We start from the raw sequence: 18,580 nt of genomic DNA on the forward strand, positions 1-18,580 counted from the left end.
CCCTCCCCTGAAATCAGATCTGTCTTCTGATTGCCCTACAAACACACACCTGCATGCACTGCCACCTTGTGCCTTTGCCCACCTAATTCTTTCTGCAGGAAATGTCGTTTTCCCTGTCACTCCCCATCTAACAGTTCCCACTGCAGGTAGTAGTAAAATTCCATCTTCTATGGGATGTACTGCACTAGCCCTCACTCCCCTTTCCTGTGCCCAACAGCACTTGCAGTTTTGGAACTTAAACCAGACATGGCCCACAGATGTATTTTGCTTTGTTTTGTTGCTCCACACAGTGTCTAAAATATGTATTAAATTTTTTATAATACAAAAATTGGGAGATTTCCACCTTCTAAAAAATTACTGCCTCATCTGACATCAATGGGCCCACACTACTTCATGACAGCAATTGGTTGAAGCTTACTATAAGCTTCCTCTTTTAAAAGAGATTGATCCAGTGCCTGCTGAGCCCACATCATCCATTCATATTACCTCTCTGGGTCCTGTAGGCATCTAAGTTTGCAGCCTCTGACTTAGACCACGGAGCTGGAAGGCTCCTTAGAGTTCTACTAATCCAAACCCTCCCTCTCCTCCATCTCAGACGGGCACCTGAGGTCTGGGGTGAAGAAGTGATTTCCCAAGCTCCCACAGGAGTCAGTTCCGGTCCAGTGCCTCAGCCATGGGCGCCTGTGAATCTTACTTGCACCAGATTCAATTTTTAACTATCCTACATCCCCATGCGCAGGGGCTGTGAGCTACTTAGTTATGAACCCTAAGACTATTCAGCCCTGGGGAGGGATCATTTATCTCTCTGACGAGCTTTATAAGTACCCCATTTCTTCCTCCTATGGGCAGAAGGGACTCTAAAGATCCTGCCTTTCTTAGCCCTGATTAACTTTGCCACCACATACTCTAACCTCAGGAAAGGTGCTTCTTTCCCAAACCATCTCCCTGGCCGCTGAATAGAACGCGGTCTTCAGGCTCCCTGTGCCCACATGTCCCTAAGACAAGGTTGTGACTGTTAATGTCCTGTGATATGAATGTTATGGCCTGTGTGTACATGAACTGGGGGCACCAAGTTGACAATTTTGGAAAGTACCACGAGCTTAAGAAATTGTATTAACTCTCCCTGGTTAAAGTTTTCATCAAGAAGCCATTTTCCCAGGCCCAGCTGTGCCCCTGGCATAGTTTCTCATATACTAGCACATCAGCTCCACAGGGCAAAGAGTTCTATCCCTTTCCTGCATGCATATGTATAAAGTATCCAGGATAGTGCTCAGCTCAAATGTTTGTTGAATGACTCTCAAATGTCATGTGAAAAGCCCTATAGATGTATAAAAACAAAGTTTTCTTTAAAAATACATGGTATAAGTAAGCCTTATCTACAAAAGAGTAAAATGCTATGAAAATTGGGGCTGCCTAGAAAAATCCAGAATGTGTTTCCTAAGTTTGGGCCAGGGTCAGTGCCGGAAACATTGCCTGGGAGCTGTGGGGAGTTACAGCTTCAGAGACCAGCCCCCGACATCAAAAAGTCTCTCCAGCTCAGCCCCAGCCCCACGAGGAGAAGCAAAACTAGCTGAAAGGGGGATATTGATGCCAATGGATTGGGAAGCCAGAGCTTGGGCTGCCATGGCCTGCCTCCCAGTGTAAGGGTGACCAGTGACCACAGTCTCTGACTTCCTGTGGCCCCATTCATCCAGCCCCCTATCACCAACATCATACACGATTTGGGGCAGGACAGAGACTAAGTCACCAGAGTGTAGGGCAAGGCACATCAGAGTCTCATGCATCCTGGTAAGAGGACTGCCTCTCAAAGTCCGGGCTGTAGAGCAGGGCTTGCCCTGTCCAGCCCAGGAGGCCTGCTGTGCATGTCATCGTTGCACAGGTGAGTCCCACTTTTGTAAAGAGTCTTCACCAAACTCCCTTCAGCCGAACCATGTGAGACAGCGTCTGTTTCCTGAGAGAACAGGCATACTTAGCACAGTGCTCATTCTGGGCCAGATACACTTCTGACATGCTTGTTATTAACGCTCACTTCATCCCTGTGAGGTATTAGTATTGTTCCCATTTTGTAGATGGAAACACAGAGGCCCTACAGCTAGTAAATAGTAGAGCCAGTCAGTCTGCTTCCAGTTTTCAGTGTCAGCTGCGATGCCACTCTCCCTCTCCTGCATTATTTTATTGTGCATGTCACACTTTTGTCGCATTATCACTTTTGTCTAGTTGGCCTCTCCTTCTATGTGTGATATGCTCTGTGCTCACTTGTTTAGCACAATGCCAGGCACACAGTAGGTCTCAATAATTATTGACTGAGTTCATTCAGAGCACTCTATAAACCATAGAACCCTCTGCAGATGCCAGATATTCCAATCTCAGACTCACGGGCCCCTGGTGACCCACTCCTGCCTGGTACATGAACTTAAGGCTCTAAGTGCTGAAAGAACAGGCCACAAATGACACCCTTCAGACCCCTAGCCTCAGCTGGCTCGGGAAAGCTTTTCTTATTAGCTCATCACATAGAATTAACACAAAATGATGTCTTTCAATTAGCAATAGAGCAGTGGGGGATGGGGACTGTGTATGTTAAAACAGCAGGGCAACCCAGGAAAAGGGGGTTTGACAAGAGCAGAGGCAACTGGCCCGGGCTCCCAGCCCCCGCGCCCTCATTAGCGTCTGCTTTCCAACCGGTTGCTAATTGCTCCCTTATTTCCCTGTCACAGGAAGCCCTCTCCACTCTGCTCCCAGCTGCTCGGGGGCTGGCCTGGCCTCCAGCACAGACTGCTTAGATCAGCTTCGGGCCAACGAAACCTGGCTCGCTTCCTGTGGACGCAGTTGCCACCCTCAGCACAAGGTGGAAGCAGGGAAGAAAGTACCAAAGAGGTGCTTTCAGGTGAGGGGCCGAATGACCCGGCTCGCCCAGACCTGCCCCCACACTCCTTGGGCTCTTCCGCTTTCTACTGAGGCAAGTCCAAGAGGACAGGAATGATTTAAAACTAGAATGCACCCTCTTGTAGGAACAGCTTTTTATTTTTTGGATCATAATGAAGAAATCTCTGTCTTCCCTCCCCACCTTAGTGAAAAGAGCGACAGCTGCCCTCCCACCTTGGGTCTACCTTGTCCCCTTCTGGGTGGCACTGCCACCATCTGACCTTCTCTATCTCCTGTCCACTGTCTCCTGCTAGAAGTGGAGCTCCGTGAAGGCAAGCAAACATTTACATGTTGGTCCAGCTGCACACATAAGCACCCACATACACACTCAGGCAACTGTGGAGCCCATGTGTACAAATTTATTTGCCTCCACATAGGCCTTCACGCAAACACAAAGGCACATGGTTCTTGTATAGACACATTACCCATACAACTTGCACACCACGAAAAATACATACCATTCTCCTGAATGATGTCAGAGGCACACTGCTCTAGGACAGACATGTTTGCCAATATGGTCACAATCTGGAAAAGAGAATTAAGAAACTAAGCAAAAGGGCACACTTGAGCCAAAAGGGGCTCTATACAGACAGGGAGCCAGGGACTACAAAGCTTTCCTTTAGCCTGTGATTCCCCCCTACGCACCTGGCCCATCCTTCCAGAGTATTTTCTTTTACCCTCATGGGCTCCTGCCACCCAGATGTGTTTCTCCAGTGACTTGATGCCCATTCATTGGCACATGGCCCTGGGAGGGAACCCAGGACTCCACTGGAGAGGGCAGTGTCACCTGAGTGAAGACGGGGCTCCCATCATCTTTCTGCAGGGTCCTTCTGGTCCCAGGCCCTGAAATGCAGATGGAACTGGCAGGTTCCTGGTTAGCCTCTGCCCTGGATTGGGTTCCCTCTGGCCTAGCTTTTTGCCCTGAAACTGAACCCACCTATTTTCACCTGGAAATTAATGGAGATGAAGGTAAAGTTAGAGAACATGAATGGGATAGAAGGGCATCATTACATCCTAAGTATCAGGTATTATATGGAATCTGATGAGGAAGTTCATACTCAGCTGCCCTTTACAAGGCCTGCAAGCCTTGCTGGTTGGTCATTGCTGGGGGACCCTGCCTATCCTACAGGGAGGCTGACACCAGGTGGACAGTGAGCCATGGTTACAGCCTCGTGGGCTGTAAACCCCTGGCCTAGTCAAGGTTGCAGAGAGAGCTCACAGCACAAAACTGGATTAAGAAATGAACCACCATGGACCCACGACAAACCCCCAAACTGTACAGGGTGCCAAAATACTACTGGAAAATATTGAAAACCTAGCAACTCTTAACTCAGACACCACCCAGGACACTGCTCCTGACATAAACAGCAAAAAGAAAATCCATGGAAACAGACAATACTCTCAGACAATTTAATACTTATTATAATAAGTAATAAAATAAAACAACACTTCTCATTGGTGCAGGCCTATCTCTGTTGCAAAGTTTCTCCAGTATAACTGGAGGCCATACCCCACCTCCGAGGTGGCAGCTGGCAGTCTCCTGGTGACAGTTTAGGCCCTTTAAATTCTGAAACTGGATTATCACTGGATAGCAACAAGACATTTACCAAGAAAGGGTATTAGCTAGATTTTAATTGGTTCAATATTGGCATATTACTCTGGATAACATGCATGTGACACATCTCTTTTCAACAGAAAAAGTTCATCATGTTAATAGGATATCTACCTTCCCATTTCCTCACTAAACAGACACTAAAAGGGATATGCATTCCAGGCTGCTGTGGCATCAGCGTGGGTCAGCCCCTTCCAGCTCAGATCTGGGCAGGGGGCTGGCTGGGTGAGCATGACCAGGACAGGCTGCTGGGGAGAGACAGGAGACTCCCTCAGAAGCTCAGTCACAAAGGCAAGCCTGCCCTACCAGATGCGTTAGAAAGGGAGTGACGAGCTTCTGTTTGCATATTAGAAAGACAAGGGGACTAAAGGAGGGTTCATTCTTGAAAGCCCTACCCTTTTAAGATCATGAGTGTTTGTGGGCTGAGTGGAAGGAGTTAGAGGAAAAATGAGTTGAAGATGTAGTTAAAAAATGAAAGGTTCCCCAAGAGGCACAGAGTGCAGTCTGAGGAAGGAGACCCAAGGCCAAGTCCATGACAGATGACAGTCCCATTGGCTTTATCTGAGCTGTCAGCAGGGGCAGGGAGCATGGCCTCTGCTCCCACCACACAGCGGCCGCTGCACTCCAGCCGCCACCAGCCTGGCCTCTCTGAATAGAGGCCCTTGTTGGGTGCTTGACGTAGGGATTCAAAAGGGAAGGGAGTGAGGCAGGAAAGGAGGAAATGAGGGAGGAAGGGAGGGGGAGGGGGAGGAAGAATAAAATTTTAAAAAGAAAAAGAAACCTTTGTCTGCAGCATCAGGTTCATTACATGGCAATTATTAGCTGTGTCACAGACACAGGTAGGTCTTTGTGTCAGGCTAATTTAGATCCTGTTAATGAAAATTGCTTCCTCTTTACAGAGCCTGTACCCCATGTGGTTTTCTGAGGTACAGATGAAGTATTCAATTAAGCACAATTTGAATAAATGCCAATTAGGCCCTTGCTCCGAGGCCCCTATTTTGAAACATCCTTACATGCACCGTGGTGTAGAGGGGAAGGGAGATCAAAGTTTCTCCTCCCAGTCAAGCCCAGGGCTGGGATTTTAGGGACAACTGGTTTATCTCAGATGCCAGACAGCAGTGCCCATCAGGGGACAGAGTGCAGGAGCCAGGAAGGCGGTCCTCCCTGGCCCAGGTTCATTCGATCCCATCTGATGATTTTCAATTAACTCCCATTCCTCCTGAGTGAAAAGGCACTGTTCCCTCGGCAGTTATTTGGTGAATAGAGAGGATGCCAGCCTCTGGGGCAGCCCTCAGTGAGAAGCAAGGTAGCATAGTAGCTAAGCACATGGGTCAACCTAGTTCCAAACCTTGGCTCTATCATTCATTTTCCATGTGATCGTGCCTGTGTTACTTCACCTTCTGTGCCATGTTTAATGAAGGCATATTAGATTTCTATTGCTGCTCTAACAAACTACCACAAACTCAGTGGCTTAAAACTACACAATTTTATCTTGCAGTTCTGGAGGTCAGGAGACCTAAATGGTCTAAGGCAGGGGAAATCAAGGGTTTAACTGAGCTGCCTTCCTCTGGGGCCTCTAGCAGAGAGTCCATGTCTTGTCTTTTCTAGTTTCTACAGGATGTTTGCATTCTTTGGCATTTGGTACCACATCATGCTGGTCTCTGCTTCCTCACTCACATCTTAGTCTCTGACTCTGATCCTCCTGCCTCCTTCTTAGAAGAACCATTGTGGTTACACTGGATCCACATGGACAATCCAGGATAATTTCAAGATCCTTTATCTAATCACATCTATGAAACTCCTTTGGCCTTGCAACATAGCTTATTCACAGATTTGGGGATCAGGATGTGGACGTCTTTGGTGAGGTGTGTTATTTGGCCTAACACAGGAGATCAATATGAGATCATTGATAAGGATATTGTGAGCATTAAATTAATTAATGTTTTGTCAAGCACCCAGAACATTTGTTAAATAACATGAGTATGATTTGCCTGAAGAAAACAACCTGCAAGTACCCAGACCTTGAAAGACTGTTTCAAGGAGCACTAACCATTGCAATACCCAGTGTTGCCACACGTTCTGCTGATGTGAGATCATTCCTGAAGGGAGGCAAGCTCCCAGACCAGGAGGAGCCCTTCCCAGCAGAGAACCCAACAAATGTTGTACTTCTTACTTTTAGTGACATTTTGAAATCATTTTCCCTTTCACATCCCAAAGACTGACTGACCACCTTATAAAAATTGAGGTGAAGAGCAAACTGAACCAGAAGAGCAAGGGAACCTCCATGTCACTAATTCAAGAAGAGACGGCCCTACATGGGAACAAGAAGGTTGGCAAAACCTTTTGATGTTAGCACGTATGCAGAGGAAAAGGTTTACTCATGCTGACCGAGGACAGGTGCTCTGGGGACACCTGCCCACAACCCACCCCAAAGGTGTAAACCAGGCTTGTCTCACATCCTTACTGATGTCTGCCTGCGATCACACACTGACTCGGTCTCTGTGCCTTGTGTGCTCTGTGTAAACTAACACTGCAGACCATACCACATAAATAACAAGTGAGGATTACCCAGGACGCCCAAAAAAAGCAGGTGCTCTTATCTAATAGAACTTACAATGCAGGGTAGCTGACATATAGTTAATGAAAAATTATTATTGCTTTTATGCTGTGCAGTAATTAGGACAAAAAGGCCAACAGTTCATATGACTGTAAGTAGAATTATTCTTTAATTGCTAGATAGAATATTTAGATTTCTGTTATCACTGTGCTAACTCTCTAAAAGTTGTATCAACCATGTCAACTGCAGCCCCAAGACCAACCAGCAAAGTCCCTTCCAGCCTCTATGGAAAGCCCACTGCTTCCCCTTGCCCTGCCTTCTTCCCTCCACCCCACTTCCTTTACCAAGGAGCAGGAAGAACCAAGACAAGGATGTCAGTCTGAATAATGAAGGGGTTTGAGAGAAGAAGGGTGTGGTCTCTTTGAATACACTATGTCCACTCTTTTAAGCGGCTTATAGTCTTTAGCACCCCCTCAATAACACACACACACACACACACACACACACACACACACACACACACACAACCTGCATATACCCTCACACAGATTGAAACAACACATACCACGCACTGCCTCATACCATACTACATCCACCACCTCATTAACTACATTCTCTGGCCCCACCTTCCTGGCCCAAAACTGGCATTCTCTATCGCAGACCCATCCCAATTCATGGTTTCATCAGAGATCCAGACATGAGCAGGGCACAGGTCTAACCGCTTTGTGAACATTATGCCATCTGATCACAATAATGACACAAAGAGGGAGAAAACATTATTACTAGCATTACCCAGATGAGGAAATTGTGACAGAGAGATTAAGTGATTTGTCTAAGGTCACACAGCTAGGAAACAGCAAAGCCAGAATTGGAACCCAAGTCTGTCTGAACCTCAAGCCTGTGCTGTTTCTACTATGTCATGTATGTATATGACAGGACTTTATAAACTATAAAGGTCTTTTTCAATATGAGTTGAAATTATAATCCCTAGGAACTGGCACTCCCAATAAAAAGGACTCCTGATAATGGTGTTCACAGTGAGCTCTCAGAAAAGCTACAAAATCTGGACATTCTAAAATGCTAGGCAGACGATGTGTTTTCATGGAAAGTGCATACCAGCACCCTCCACATTTATGGCAGCAATTAACTCTGAAGGCCACAAAAGGTCATGCTCAGGGAAAGCTTCTGTGGTGGGTCAGATGAGATAACAGGGTCTTTTTCACCCTGGGTTGTCGCTGCTCGGCAAACAGGGCAGAGATGAGCCAGCATGAGACAGCCCCTTTCCCGCCACCCATGTCATACCTATAGCTGGATTCCCTGGGCAACAGTCCCCTAGAAATTACCCCCTGGGGATTAAAATTTGGGCCACACAGACAGTTTGTTAGCAGGTAGTTCTGGGGGAAGAAGAATACAGACACAACGCTGCCCTCACCACTGTCCACACCCAAAGGCGGGGTACAGGATAGGCATGGTCATCAAGGCTTCTGCTGGACAAATTAAGTGGACTCAGCTTGCTAAGATGATGGAGAGGTTCTCATCGAGATGTCCAAATGGAGGTGGACCAAGTATAGATCCAAGACCAAGAGGCTCCACACAGCATTGGCGTCATTGGCAGATGCATTACCGGAAACTTCACGGGCATTTAATCTCCTAAGTGTTTCAGAGGGCGGTGAGCACTTCAGAGTCTAATTCATCTTCTTTGTCTTCATTACAGAGAGCTCTCTGATCACCTTAATCCTCCCTCTGCCACAGGAAAGAGCCATTTGTTTCTTTAATGGGAGCACTCTCACTAGCTAAGTGGTTGCTCTGAGTCAGGGCAGAAGGTGAACCATCCTGAAGATGGTGGGAGCCATGCCTGGCTCAGACTTGAAGGGCAGGGGGAAGGGGAAGAAGAGAGGTGAGGAAGGTGGAATTGGGGAGACCGGATGGTTGGGGAGTGAGGCAGGAAAAACTCCTGAGTCCAGATTCAGGAAGAGCTGCCCTCTGCAAAGAACCTGGCCACATTCCCTCTCCACCCCAAACCCCCTCCTTCCTAGGAATCAATGAGGTTTCAAGAGGGGCCAGTCACTCCTCATGATGAAACAAGGGTCTCTGCACATAGGGCACAGGGAATGTCTGAGCTGAAAGAGATCACACCCCTTTTACAGATAAGAAAACTCTACTCCAGAGGTCCCCTGCTCAGGGCAGCATGCCACACATTCAAAGGCCAATGGGAATAATAACATTGACATGAGCTTCCATTTATTTAATAGCTTCTTTGTGCCAGGAGTTGTACCACGAGGTTCTATTCATTCATCTATTTAATTCTTATTTCAACTTTGTGAAGTGTATTTTATTCAGCCACCTACACACATGAGAAAGTGAGGCTTAGAGTGAAATGTCTAAAGTTATATGATCATCATAGCCAGAGGAGCCTCGAACCCAGGTCATCTGACCCCAAAATTCCTGTTTGTTTTGTTTTACTAATGGATCTTACATGAAATGACCAGAGTTGGCCACAGAGAGGCACGTGAAGAAGGGACCTAATAATATGTCAGGAAGATGACAGACCCAGCAACTGGAGGTGTCTCTCTGAAAAAGAAAAAAGAAGGAGCAAGGCATGTCACACAGCATGGGCCCTGCAGCCCTGTTTCCCATAGCCAAAGGCTGTGACTGCAATGGACATCGGGCACGTCCCCCTCAGAAACCAAGTGGGACATTAGCCATCACTCTTCATCTATCTGTCCTGTCATGCCTTGCTTGTATGGGGAGCTTGTTGAACTCTAAGAAGTAAGAGGTTTGACCAGAAAGGAAGTCAGAAACCCTATCATGCATGGCTTGGAAGGGCAAGTGGAGAACGTTGAATAATTCACTCTTCATGCTCTTCCTTGGAGCATCAAGTTTTAAAAAATAATATTTATCATGTATTAAGGACATTGTAGGGCTAAGCATTGTGTCAGGTTCTTTACATGAATTATCCCACTCACCGTCAAAATAACCCTGCAAGGCAGACATGCATGTCTCAATTAACAGACGAGGACACCAACACCCAGGAGGCTGTGACCTGCCCGATGACTAGATGGCCGGGAACAATGCTCAGTCTCTCTGACGCCACAGCGACACTATATCCATTCATTTTCAAAGATGACAGCAGATGACAGTCAGAGACAAAAGTCTAAGTCAGGCCAGGATTCAAATGTTGGCCAGCAACTTGCCAACCCTTTGATTTGGGGGACATCCTTTGGAGCCTCAAAACTCTTATCTATAAAATGGAGCAAACATTACCAGCCTTACAGAATGATTAGAACACCCATAGGCAAATGCTTATATATTAGAAAATTTGCTCTAAATATGAGTTTCTTTGGTCAGTGATTCTAAGAATAAGAAAAAACTAATGCAGTACATCCTGCTTCTTCCTGACAGAGGCCTTAAGAAATCCTGGGAAGGTATGAGCATGGGCCATGCCCTGGGAGGGGGAGGTGGAACTAACGTGAACCAACTGGGAAAGAATAAATATCATTAGAAAAGTCAGCGCTGCATTGTGAGGTGTGCCCTCTAGAGAACTGCAGCCATCAGGGAAGGCTTTGGGGGGCTTGCTGAGTAGGGGCTGGGATGTGAAGCTATGGCAGCTTTACTAGGTAATGAGGCTGAAAAAAAACAGGCAGGGATTGGAGACTCAGACTCAGACATTCAGAATGAGCTGAATTAGGGGTAAGAGAACATCTAACTAACTTAGAGCTCAGGTGCCTGGTAGAATTTACAGAGACCTGAAATCCACCTGATCCACTACCCTACCCCTGGGTAGGGCAATGGGAGGCAGAGTACGGCAGGAGTGGGACAGCACCAAATACCATAACCTCAGAGCTCAGAGCTCCTTAAAATCCCCTCATTCGATGTTTTTAGGCACATTCAGCAGTAAAATCCTTTTTTTTCCCAATAAAACTTTCCATGGAGATCAAATATACAAAAACATTCAGACAGAGAGAGGCTTTGAGGCCCAAGTCAAGAAGCTACTCTAAGCCCCTGTTTTTATGGAGGCAGAGAAAGGACAAAACTTGCTGCAGGTCACAATGTCAGACAGGCACCAATGAGAGTGGGACACAACTTTTGGAGTAGGTCCAGGGACCTTCCCATGACGTCCTTGCCTCCTAAGATGGACAGATGTGAATGGAGATAGAGAAGGGCTTGCAGTGGTTGGGATGGGTAAGGGGTGGCAAGTGGGTTCATGGAGATGCTCCACGGGCAGGAAGCATGCCACATTTCCCTCACCTTCCTACAGAATGCAGCTGACTGAGAACAGGGCTGACCAAGGGCTGCAGGCCATGCTGCCTCCCCCAGGACCTAAGCCCTGACCTCCTGGCTTCTGTCTTCCTGGTAACAGGCCCTGTGCCTGGTCCCTCCTGAGCTTCTCACCTGGTCCCGGGTATAAGGCGTGTCCACTCTCTGCTTGTCACTGCAGGCTTCCAGGAGGACACGGATGGCATTCAGCTGCAGGAGCATCTCGCAGGCCATTGTGTCAAAGAAGGTGATGTTGGCAAGGGCCGCAGAGGCCAGCAGGAAGACTTCCCCAGACGAGGCCTCTTGGCACAGTTCTGGAGGGTGAAGAGGAAAGAAATAGCTTTCACTGAAAAGTGCTTTCACATCAGTTTTCTCATTTGCTTCCCACAAATAGCTCTGGGGGGAAACCTGGGCAAGTGTTATAACACTCACTTTACAGAAGAGGAGCGTGGTTACTAAACAGGGAAATGTATCTGTCAGTATAAGTGGCAGAGCTGGGATTTGAATCCTGGTGTGTGACTCCTATTCACTCCTTTGTCCAACAAGTGTTTACTGAGTGAATTCAATGTACCAGGCACTGCTGGTGTCTTGGGATGACATGGTGGACAAACAGATCAGGTCTTTGGCCCTATTGATCTCACATCCTACTAGTGGGCAGGAAAAAATGAGCTTTTAAAAAATTAACATAAATAGTTACAAATTATAATAAATGTAAGGGAGAAAATAAACAAATGCTAAGAGAGAGAATTAACTAGAAGCCCAATAGGGCGCATAAGGAATGTCTCCTTAAGAATGTGACAGCTGAGCTCTTAAGGGGAAATGGGGAAATCATGAGAATATTTGGGTGAAGCATATGTTCCAGACTAAAGAAGCAACACGTACAAAGGCCCTGAGGCAGGAAAGAGCTCCGGGTCCATTGACATCTCCACGAATGTTCCCTAAGCTGTCGTTGCATTTGCCTTGAGAAAAGGGCTGAAGCTAAAACATAGAGATTCTACCTCTCCAGCTGCCATCAGCAGAGCTTCAGTATTTCCTTTTGGCCCCAGAGTAAGTCTTACACCAAGACCCTGAAGGGGTTCTTTCTCTCTGACCCTAGTAGTCACAACCCAGACTTAACCAGATCCCCCCTACTTAAGCCATCTGTAATAGTACTGATGGCTCTGATGGATCTCTAAGGCAGGGAGGACCACCCCCAATCCCTGCATCCCTCCACCACCTAATACCCTCCCCCATGGGCTCCTCTTGAACTAGAATGGACTCCTGCCTTAGGAGGAGGTATGGGAGGGCTCTGTCCATGGTGCTGCCTGACCATCCCAATGGATCTGACTTCTCATTCTCAGCTCCAACTTGATTGTCCATCAGAGTCCTTCCTGGGCCCCAGCCCTCTCCTACTGACAACACCTCTATGAAAATACAAGGAGAGATCCTTCAGAAAAGTCATCCTAGGAGAGAAATAAAGTTTCTAAGACAGACTGAGCTCTAGCTCTTGCTTCCAGACAAAGAGTCTGTACTTTTTGGTTCTGATTTTGAAACTGGCACCTCTGGCGCCTTCCAGTGCCTGGTCCCTACCTATAAAGCAACACAAAATAACACTACTTAAACTCCCTGCAGTTGTGCTTTGTGCATTGCCTTTAAATTCTCAGCACCTTTAAAGTAGAAAATTGTTGCCTCCCTTTACAGATGTAGAAGCCAAGACTTGGAGAAGCTAGTAGCAGCAGCAGCTACCATTTATCTTGCGTGTTCATTCTGTGCGAGGCACTCCTATACACTTTTTCCCTCATTAAGTCATTCCATCCTCACAAATACCTAATTTTTACCAGTTTTATAGATGAAGGAACTGAGGATCCAAATGTTAGGTGATTTCCCAAAATCATGGACTTGAGGACTGTTGGCAATTGTTGAAACCTAGAATCAAATCCAAAGCATCCTGACTCCAAAGTCCCCATTCTTTCTGTCCTCACAGATGCCTCTTGTCTCCAGGCCTTGGACTGATTCCCAGTGGTGCTCCTGCAGACCCCGGTTTCAGTTCTACCAGGAGGGCACCGTCTGCCCCTGGGCATCCCTGCTCCCCGCCGCCCAGAGGTGACCATTCAACAACTCAGAACCTTCATCTCACCACCCACACTTGAGACAATGAACTAACCAAGGAATTGAGAACTCTCTTAATTCTCTTTTTCTGATGAGTGTCCTGTCCTCTAAATATTAAGGAAGGGACAACTGACCCCTTCCAGGCCACCTCCCTACATCCAGAGTTCACAGTGAGACCATAGGACTCAGTGGCCTGCTTTGCTTCAGGGTCTCTCCTAGACCTGAACACCCACCCTCATTCTTATGCAGTCACCATTGCTGCCGACACAGCAATTAACACAACCATCTAAGTGCCTTTTAATTTGGGTGCACATTGATTTGGTGCACATTTACAGCCTGAGTCACCTGGGATGTGTTAGGAAAATTAAATTGAGGAGTCCAGTGACTCATTTATAATTGTTTCCAGGGAATGGCAAGAAATTGGAGGGCTATTTCCCACCAAAGAACAGAGCCCTGGCGTCCTGCCCAGCAGATAGATCCCATCTGCTGGCTCTCAGGGCAGACTCCACAATACATCTTCTTCAGAGTGAAATAAATAGGGAGCCTCAGCTTCTCCAGGGAGAAACCCCGCCCAGGCAAAGAAGTAGGAACGGCCATATGGCCATAGTGAATGGTCATTTGGACTTTATTTATATGTTATGATTTTAAATGTTTTTTATCATTTACAATTTGGGAGATTCTCTATAAAATTTAGGATTTCTGTCTTATCTTTAAAAATAAGCCTTTGCTATATGGCAAAAATCAACTAGAGTTTATCAGTGACTGTCCCCCTTTAGTCACTGCACGTACTTTTCAATCGCATATAGGACTCAAATCTCCATATTGTCTCCTTCCATATGGACTCTCCAACTCATTTGTGTTTCCTGCCTGGCTCTGGTGAATGATTGAATGTGAGACTCCTGGCAGAAGTAAATCCTAACACTGTTCTGTGGCCTTGAGAAAGTGCCTCAACCTTTCAGGACCTGGATTTCTTCTCCTATAAAGTGGGCATTAAAGCCTATGATCTCTTGAGTTCCCTCCAGCTGAGACTTTCAATAACTGGCTTCTGCATTTTCTTGACTTTGAATAAATGTGCATGTTGGTAAATTGATTTCTCCCAGCTGGGCCTGTGGGTGCCACTTCTCCAGTGACTAGAATCAGCCATAAAATCAAGAGCCTCCTTTGTGCAAAGTAACTGTAGATCTTCAAATTCTAGAACTAGAAATACCCTTGAGAGAAATGGGTCTCAGCCCCTTGCTTTACATGTTACAAAAATTGGAAAGTGAGCTTTACAATGGGACATGGCCAGGGACTTGGCAGGATCTCACACCGTGCGTGCACCGGACTGCCAGGCAAGAGCTGTCTGTGGAATGGATGAATGAAAAGACAAAAACCTAAACCCAAGTGTTCTGACTGCAAGACCCATGTTCTGTGTTGCCCCTAAATTTGTGCTGTTCCAGATGTTCCCTGCCCTGATGTTAACCCTACGTTTTGTGACAAAATTAATTTCCATTCAGTTTCAATAAGATACGGATCTAGAGGCAGTGACAGTGAGGGGAATAGAAGCAGAAACACAGACCATCCCCGGCGCTTAGAAAGAAAGGAATATGAGAATGTGGTTTGCAAAACAAATTTCCTGAGGACCGTTATTCAGATGAGTTCTAGTTCCTGCATTTTTTCAAAGAAAGATGGAGGACAAGTATATTGGGCTATGATTCTCCTGCCAAGAGGACATATGTCGGAACAAGAAAACTAGAAGAGTCCATGCTTTCAAGGCCCCATGACTTGAGGCCAATGGTGGGGTCACAGGTAGCATTTTGGGGTGAACTGGAGCTCTCTGAGAATCTGTCATCCCCAGTCATTGTTATCATGTTCATTGGGTACAATAGACTGAGATTTTCAGAACAAGACCATCAGAGCCTCTCTGGTCAAGTATCTGAACCTCAAAATTTGAGGCCCCCTCTTCTCTGGGGCTTGTCCTAGTCTCTGATCTGAAAGGCCAATTAATCCCAATCTGACCTCAATAAAGGAGCTTCCAGAAGGGCTGCATGCATTTTAATAGAAGACTTGACAACAAAGCTATTTCAAGCCTGACTCTGACACTTCGATGGTGGGACTTCAGCTACAGCGATCATCTGTGCCGTAGACATGTGCAGCACAGTGATATCTTCCTGTCCCTTCCTGAAGACAACTGTGGTAAGGCCTCCTCACTCAGCTGTTCCCACCCACCAGGGATGACTCACTGACGAGGGCTGTCACGATCTCCTCCATGCTCTCCAGGAAGCTGCTGAGGTGCTGGGTGAAAGGCAGGTGTGGGGAGGTGACCTGGGCGACCACAGCTGCGGCCTCAGCCCGTGTGGCCTCTGAATGGCTGTCGTCAGTCAGGATGTCGGCCAAGCACAGAACACCGTCCACCTACAGAGGGAGAGAGGGTACACCCTGAGCATCCTGAGAGAACACCCCTGCCCATGACGGTAACGAAACAGAGAATCAAGGCCCCCACATGGCCCAGCCCCGGATCCCCAGTGACTCTGGAGGCCTAGCCTTTGGCTCCAGCAGAGATCAGTGAGCTCCCATGGACTTCTTATACAGCAGGCATCAAGCCAAGCATCCAGGGGGTAGGCCCTGGTCATCCACCACAGCAACTCTCATAGAAGAAACAGCCACTTAGCACTCTCACATCCCAGAGCTCCATCCTGTCTCCCTCTTGCATGCATGGTATGACTTGGCATTAGTCACTTCGTTTTTCTGAGGCTGTTCTTCTCACCCACCCACAGGGTGTTGCGGGGTTAAGAAGATGAAGCAGGGGATGGCAGATCCAGAAAAGATGCTTGACAAATGTTGGCCCTCTCCTCCCTCCTTGGGTTAGCAGCAAGCTGAGCTCGACGTCTCTCCTTCCTGATCTTTCTTCACCACCCTCCTCCACAAAAAGAGGGCTGCTTCCCTGGAGGACTATCTCTCTGCCCAGCCAAAGAGGAACAACTTGGGCACAGTGGGACGTGAATGCCAGATAAAGAATTCACTTCCCAGTTCTGCCCCAGTCAGACTGGCTCTTGGCATAATGATAGCTTCTGCTTATTAAATGCTTAATATGTGCCAGCTACCACTCTAAGTGCAGTGCATAAGTTAGTGCCCTATTTGATCCTTGAAATATCCCTCTGAGGTCAGTGTTATTATTATCCCCGGATAAACCAATGAAGAATCTAAGACACGGAAACGTTCATTGACTAATCCCAGATCACACACTTTAAAAGTAGCTGGTTTGAGATTTGAACGCAAACGGCCTAGCTCAAAGCCCATGGCTGTGAACAGGACATTAGACTGCCCTCTGAGAAGTGCCTCCTGAGCTCAGACCCTCTGCCTCCACCAAGCGTCAGTGGATGAGACTTGTGGGAGAAAGCGGGGCAGTAGCTTGTCAAGGTTAGCTCGGCAGTGCCACTGCAGCCCCTCAGACACCTCGGGACACCTCAGGACACCAGCCTGCCTGAGGTCCCTGCAGCCGGGAACCGAGGAGTCCTTCCCTGTTAGAAGTAGGAGAGTAGGGATGAGGTGACTTGGGAAGGTGTTCCCCATACCTGCCACAGGCCTGGGGCTCCTGTCCCTTCACCCTGACTTCCTGCCACTCAGTTCCTGCGGCTTCCAGAGGTCTGTGTTGTTTGACTAATTACCCCGCCGAGTTCTGAGCCTCCCTTAAATGGCCCTTGGGAGCTGTAAGGTCCATTAGCTCTGAAAGCCTTCGGCAATCTCACACTCAAAAGAGGCAAATGCGGAAACAAGGGCCCAGGGAACTGTCCTCAATGAAACTCACCTGGATGTGCTTAATGAAAGAGGACAAACAGCAGCCAGGCTGCCCCTGGCAGGACTGGATTCGTGCCAGGTGCCTGACTAACAGGCCCTCAGAGAGGGACCTCACTTAGGCCTAGAAATAGGAAACAGCCCTATTATTGCCAACAAAAGAAACCTCTTAGGCTTGTCTGGCCTTCATGTCTTTCCTCCTTCCATCACCATCCCAGGCTGTAGTAAAACAGGGTCCCCAATGGGGGAACGTGTCAATCATCCAGTCTCCCTAATCTCACCTTGGATGCCGATGGAGTTACATCCCCAACCCAGTTGGGAACGCTGGTCAGGCCCAAACTGAGTCCCCGACACATGCTTGGAGATGCGCTGACTGGAACACACCAGAAAGGCCACGGAGGTGACAGTCCCCACGGGCCCGGTGCCGCCCGAGGCCGGGATGCCAGGCCAGCTCCCAAGCCCAGAATGCTGCTTGGCAAACCCACTGAGCACAATTTCCCCAAGCACATAGTGTATGCGAGGCCTTGCGCTGGAGCAGAGGGGCAGAGGGGCGGGGGGACAATAATCATTATGCAACGTGACTTCCAGGGCAGAAGGGGAAGCCCTCTGCAAGCCCCCTGACTGAACGCCCACAGCCCAGCCGGAGGAGATGGCCCTCCTTGCAATTCACACCCAAGCACGTCTGCTGCCATCATAGCATTTATCACACTGACTGGGCCTGTTTCTCCAAGGGGGTTCCTGCACTGAGGGTTTCTTCAAAGCACATTCCTGGGTCCACCCAGGCCTACTGGGCTCTGAGGAGAACTGGAATCTGCCTTTTAATAAGGTCTGCAGTGGACTTTATGCACCAGCAATTTGGAGAAAGCAGAAGAAAGTGATTCTCTGCTTTCTTGTCTGCCTACCTGTCTGTCTGTCTGCCCCGTTCCCCAGGGAGCTCTGCAAGCCTAGCGACCACAGCTTGCTCACTGTCATGGCTGCTCCAGGCCAGGCAGATAGCACCCTTTCTGTAAATGGGGAATAAATGCAAGAAAGTAAAACTTGACGGAGGCCTCGAGGACACCTCAGACGAGCAAAGGCAGAAGGAGAGCGATGCGGAGGGTGGGCATGTCGTGAGCAAAGGCCGCTACAGGAAAGGGCGCTTTGGAGAAACAGCCAGCTTGGAAACATGGATTCCACACATTCCTAACCCCAGGGAAGTGACCCTGACCCCAGCCCAGTGTGGATTCCGATCTCTCTCCTGCTCTTAGGTTTCCCAGAGGAGAGGATCTGGGGTCCTGCCTGGGCAACTGCCCACAGTCTCACTTTCCCTCTAATTTGTTTTAGGTGAGTCACATCACTTTTGGTAACTTATTATGAACTATGTCATCCCT

The 18,580-nt window shown here is 47.8% G+C and overlaps 1 protein-coding gene across 1 annotated transcript in view; it reads right to left on the reverse strand.

The window, feature by feature from the left end:
* The window catches only part of INSC (INSC spindle orientation adaptor protein), a 113,339-nt gene that overhangs the window by 8,004 nt on the left and 86,755 nt on the right, over positions 1-18,580 (reverse strand). Inside the window, exons 8-10 of the mRNA XM_054586275.1 lie at positions 15,659-15,830; positions 11,484-11,662; positions 3,381-3,447 (exon numbers count right to left, since the gene is read on the reverse strand). Coding sequence (XP_054442250.1) covers positions 3,381-3,447; positions 11,484-11,662; positions 15,659-15,830 — 418 coding nt within the window. The remainder of the gene's footprint in view (positions 1-3,380; positions 3,448-11,483; positions 11,663-15,658; positions 15,831-18,580) is intronic.

The sequence above is a fragment of the Pteronotus mesoamericanus genome, unplaced genomic scaffold (assembly GCF_021234165.1).
Source record: "Pteronotus mesoamericanus isolate MK-2021 breed Mesoamerican mustached bat unplaced genomic scaffold, CSHL_Meso_final contig_90, whole genome shotgun sequence".
Taxonomy (NCBI): domain Eukaryota; kingdom Metazoa; phylum Chordata; class Mammalia; order Chiroptera; family Mormoopidae; genus Pteronotus; species Pteronotus mesoamericanus.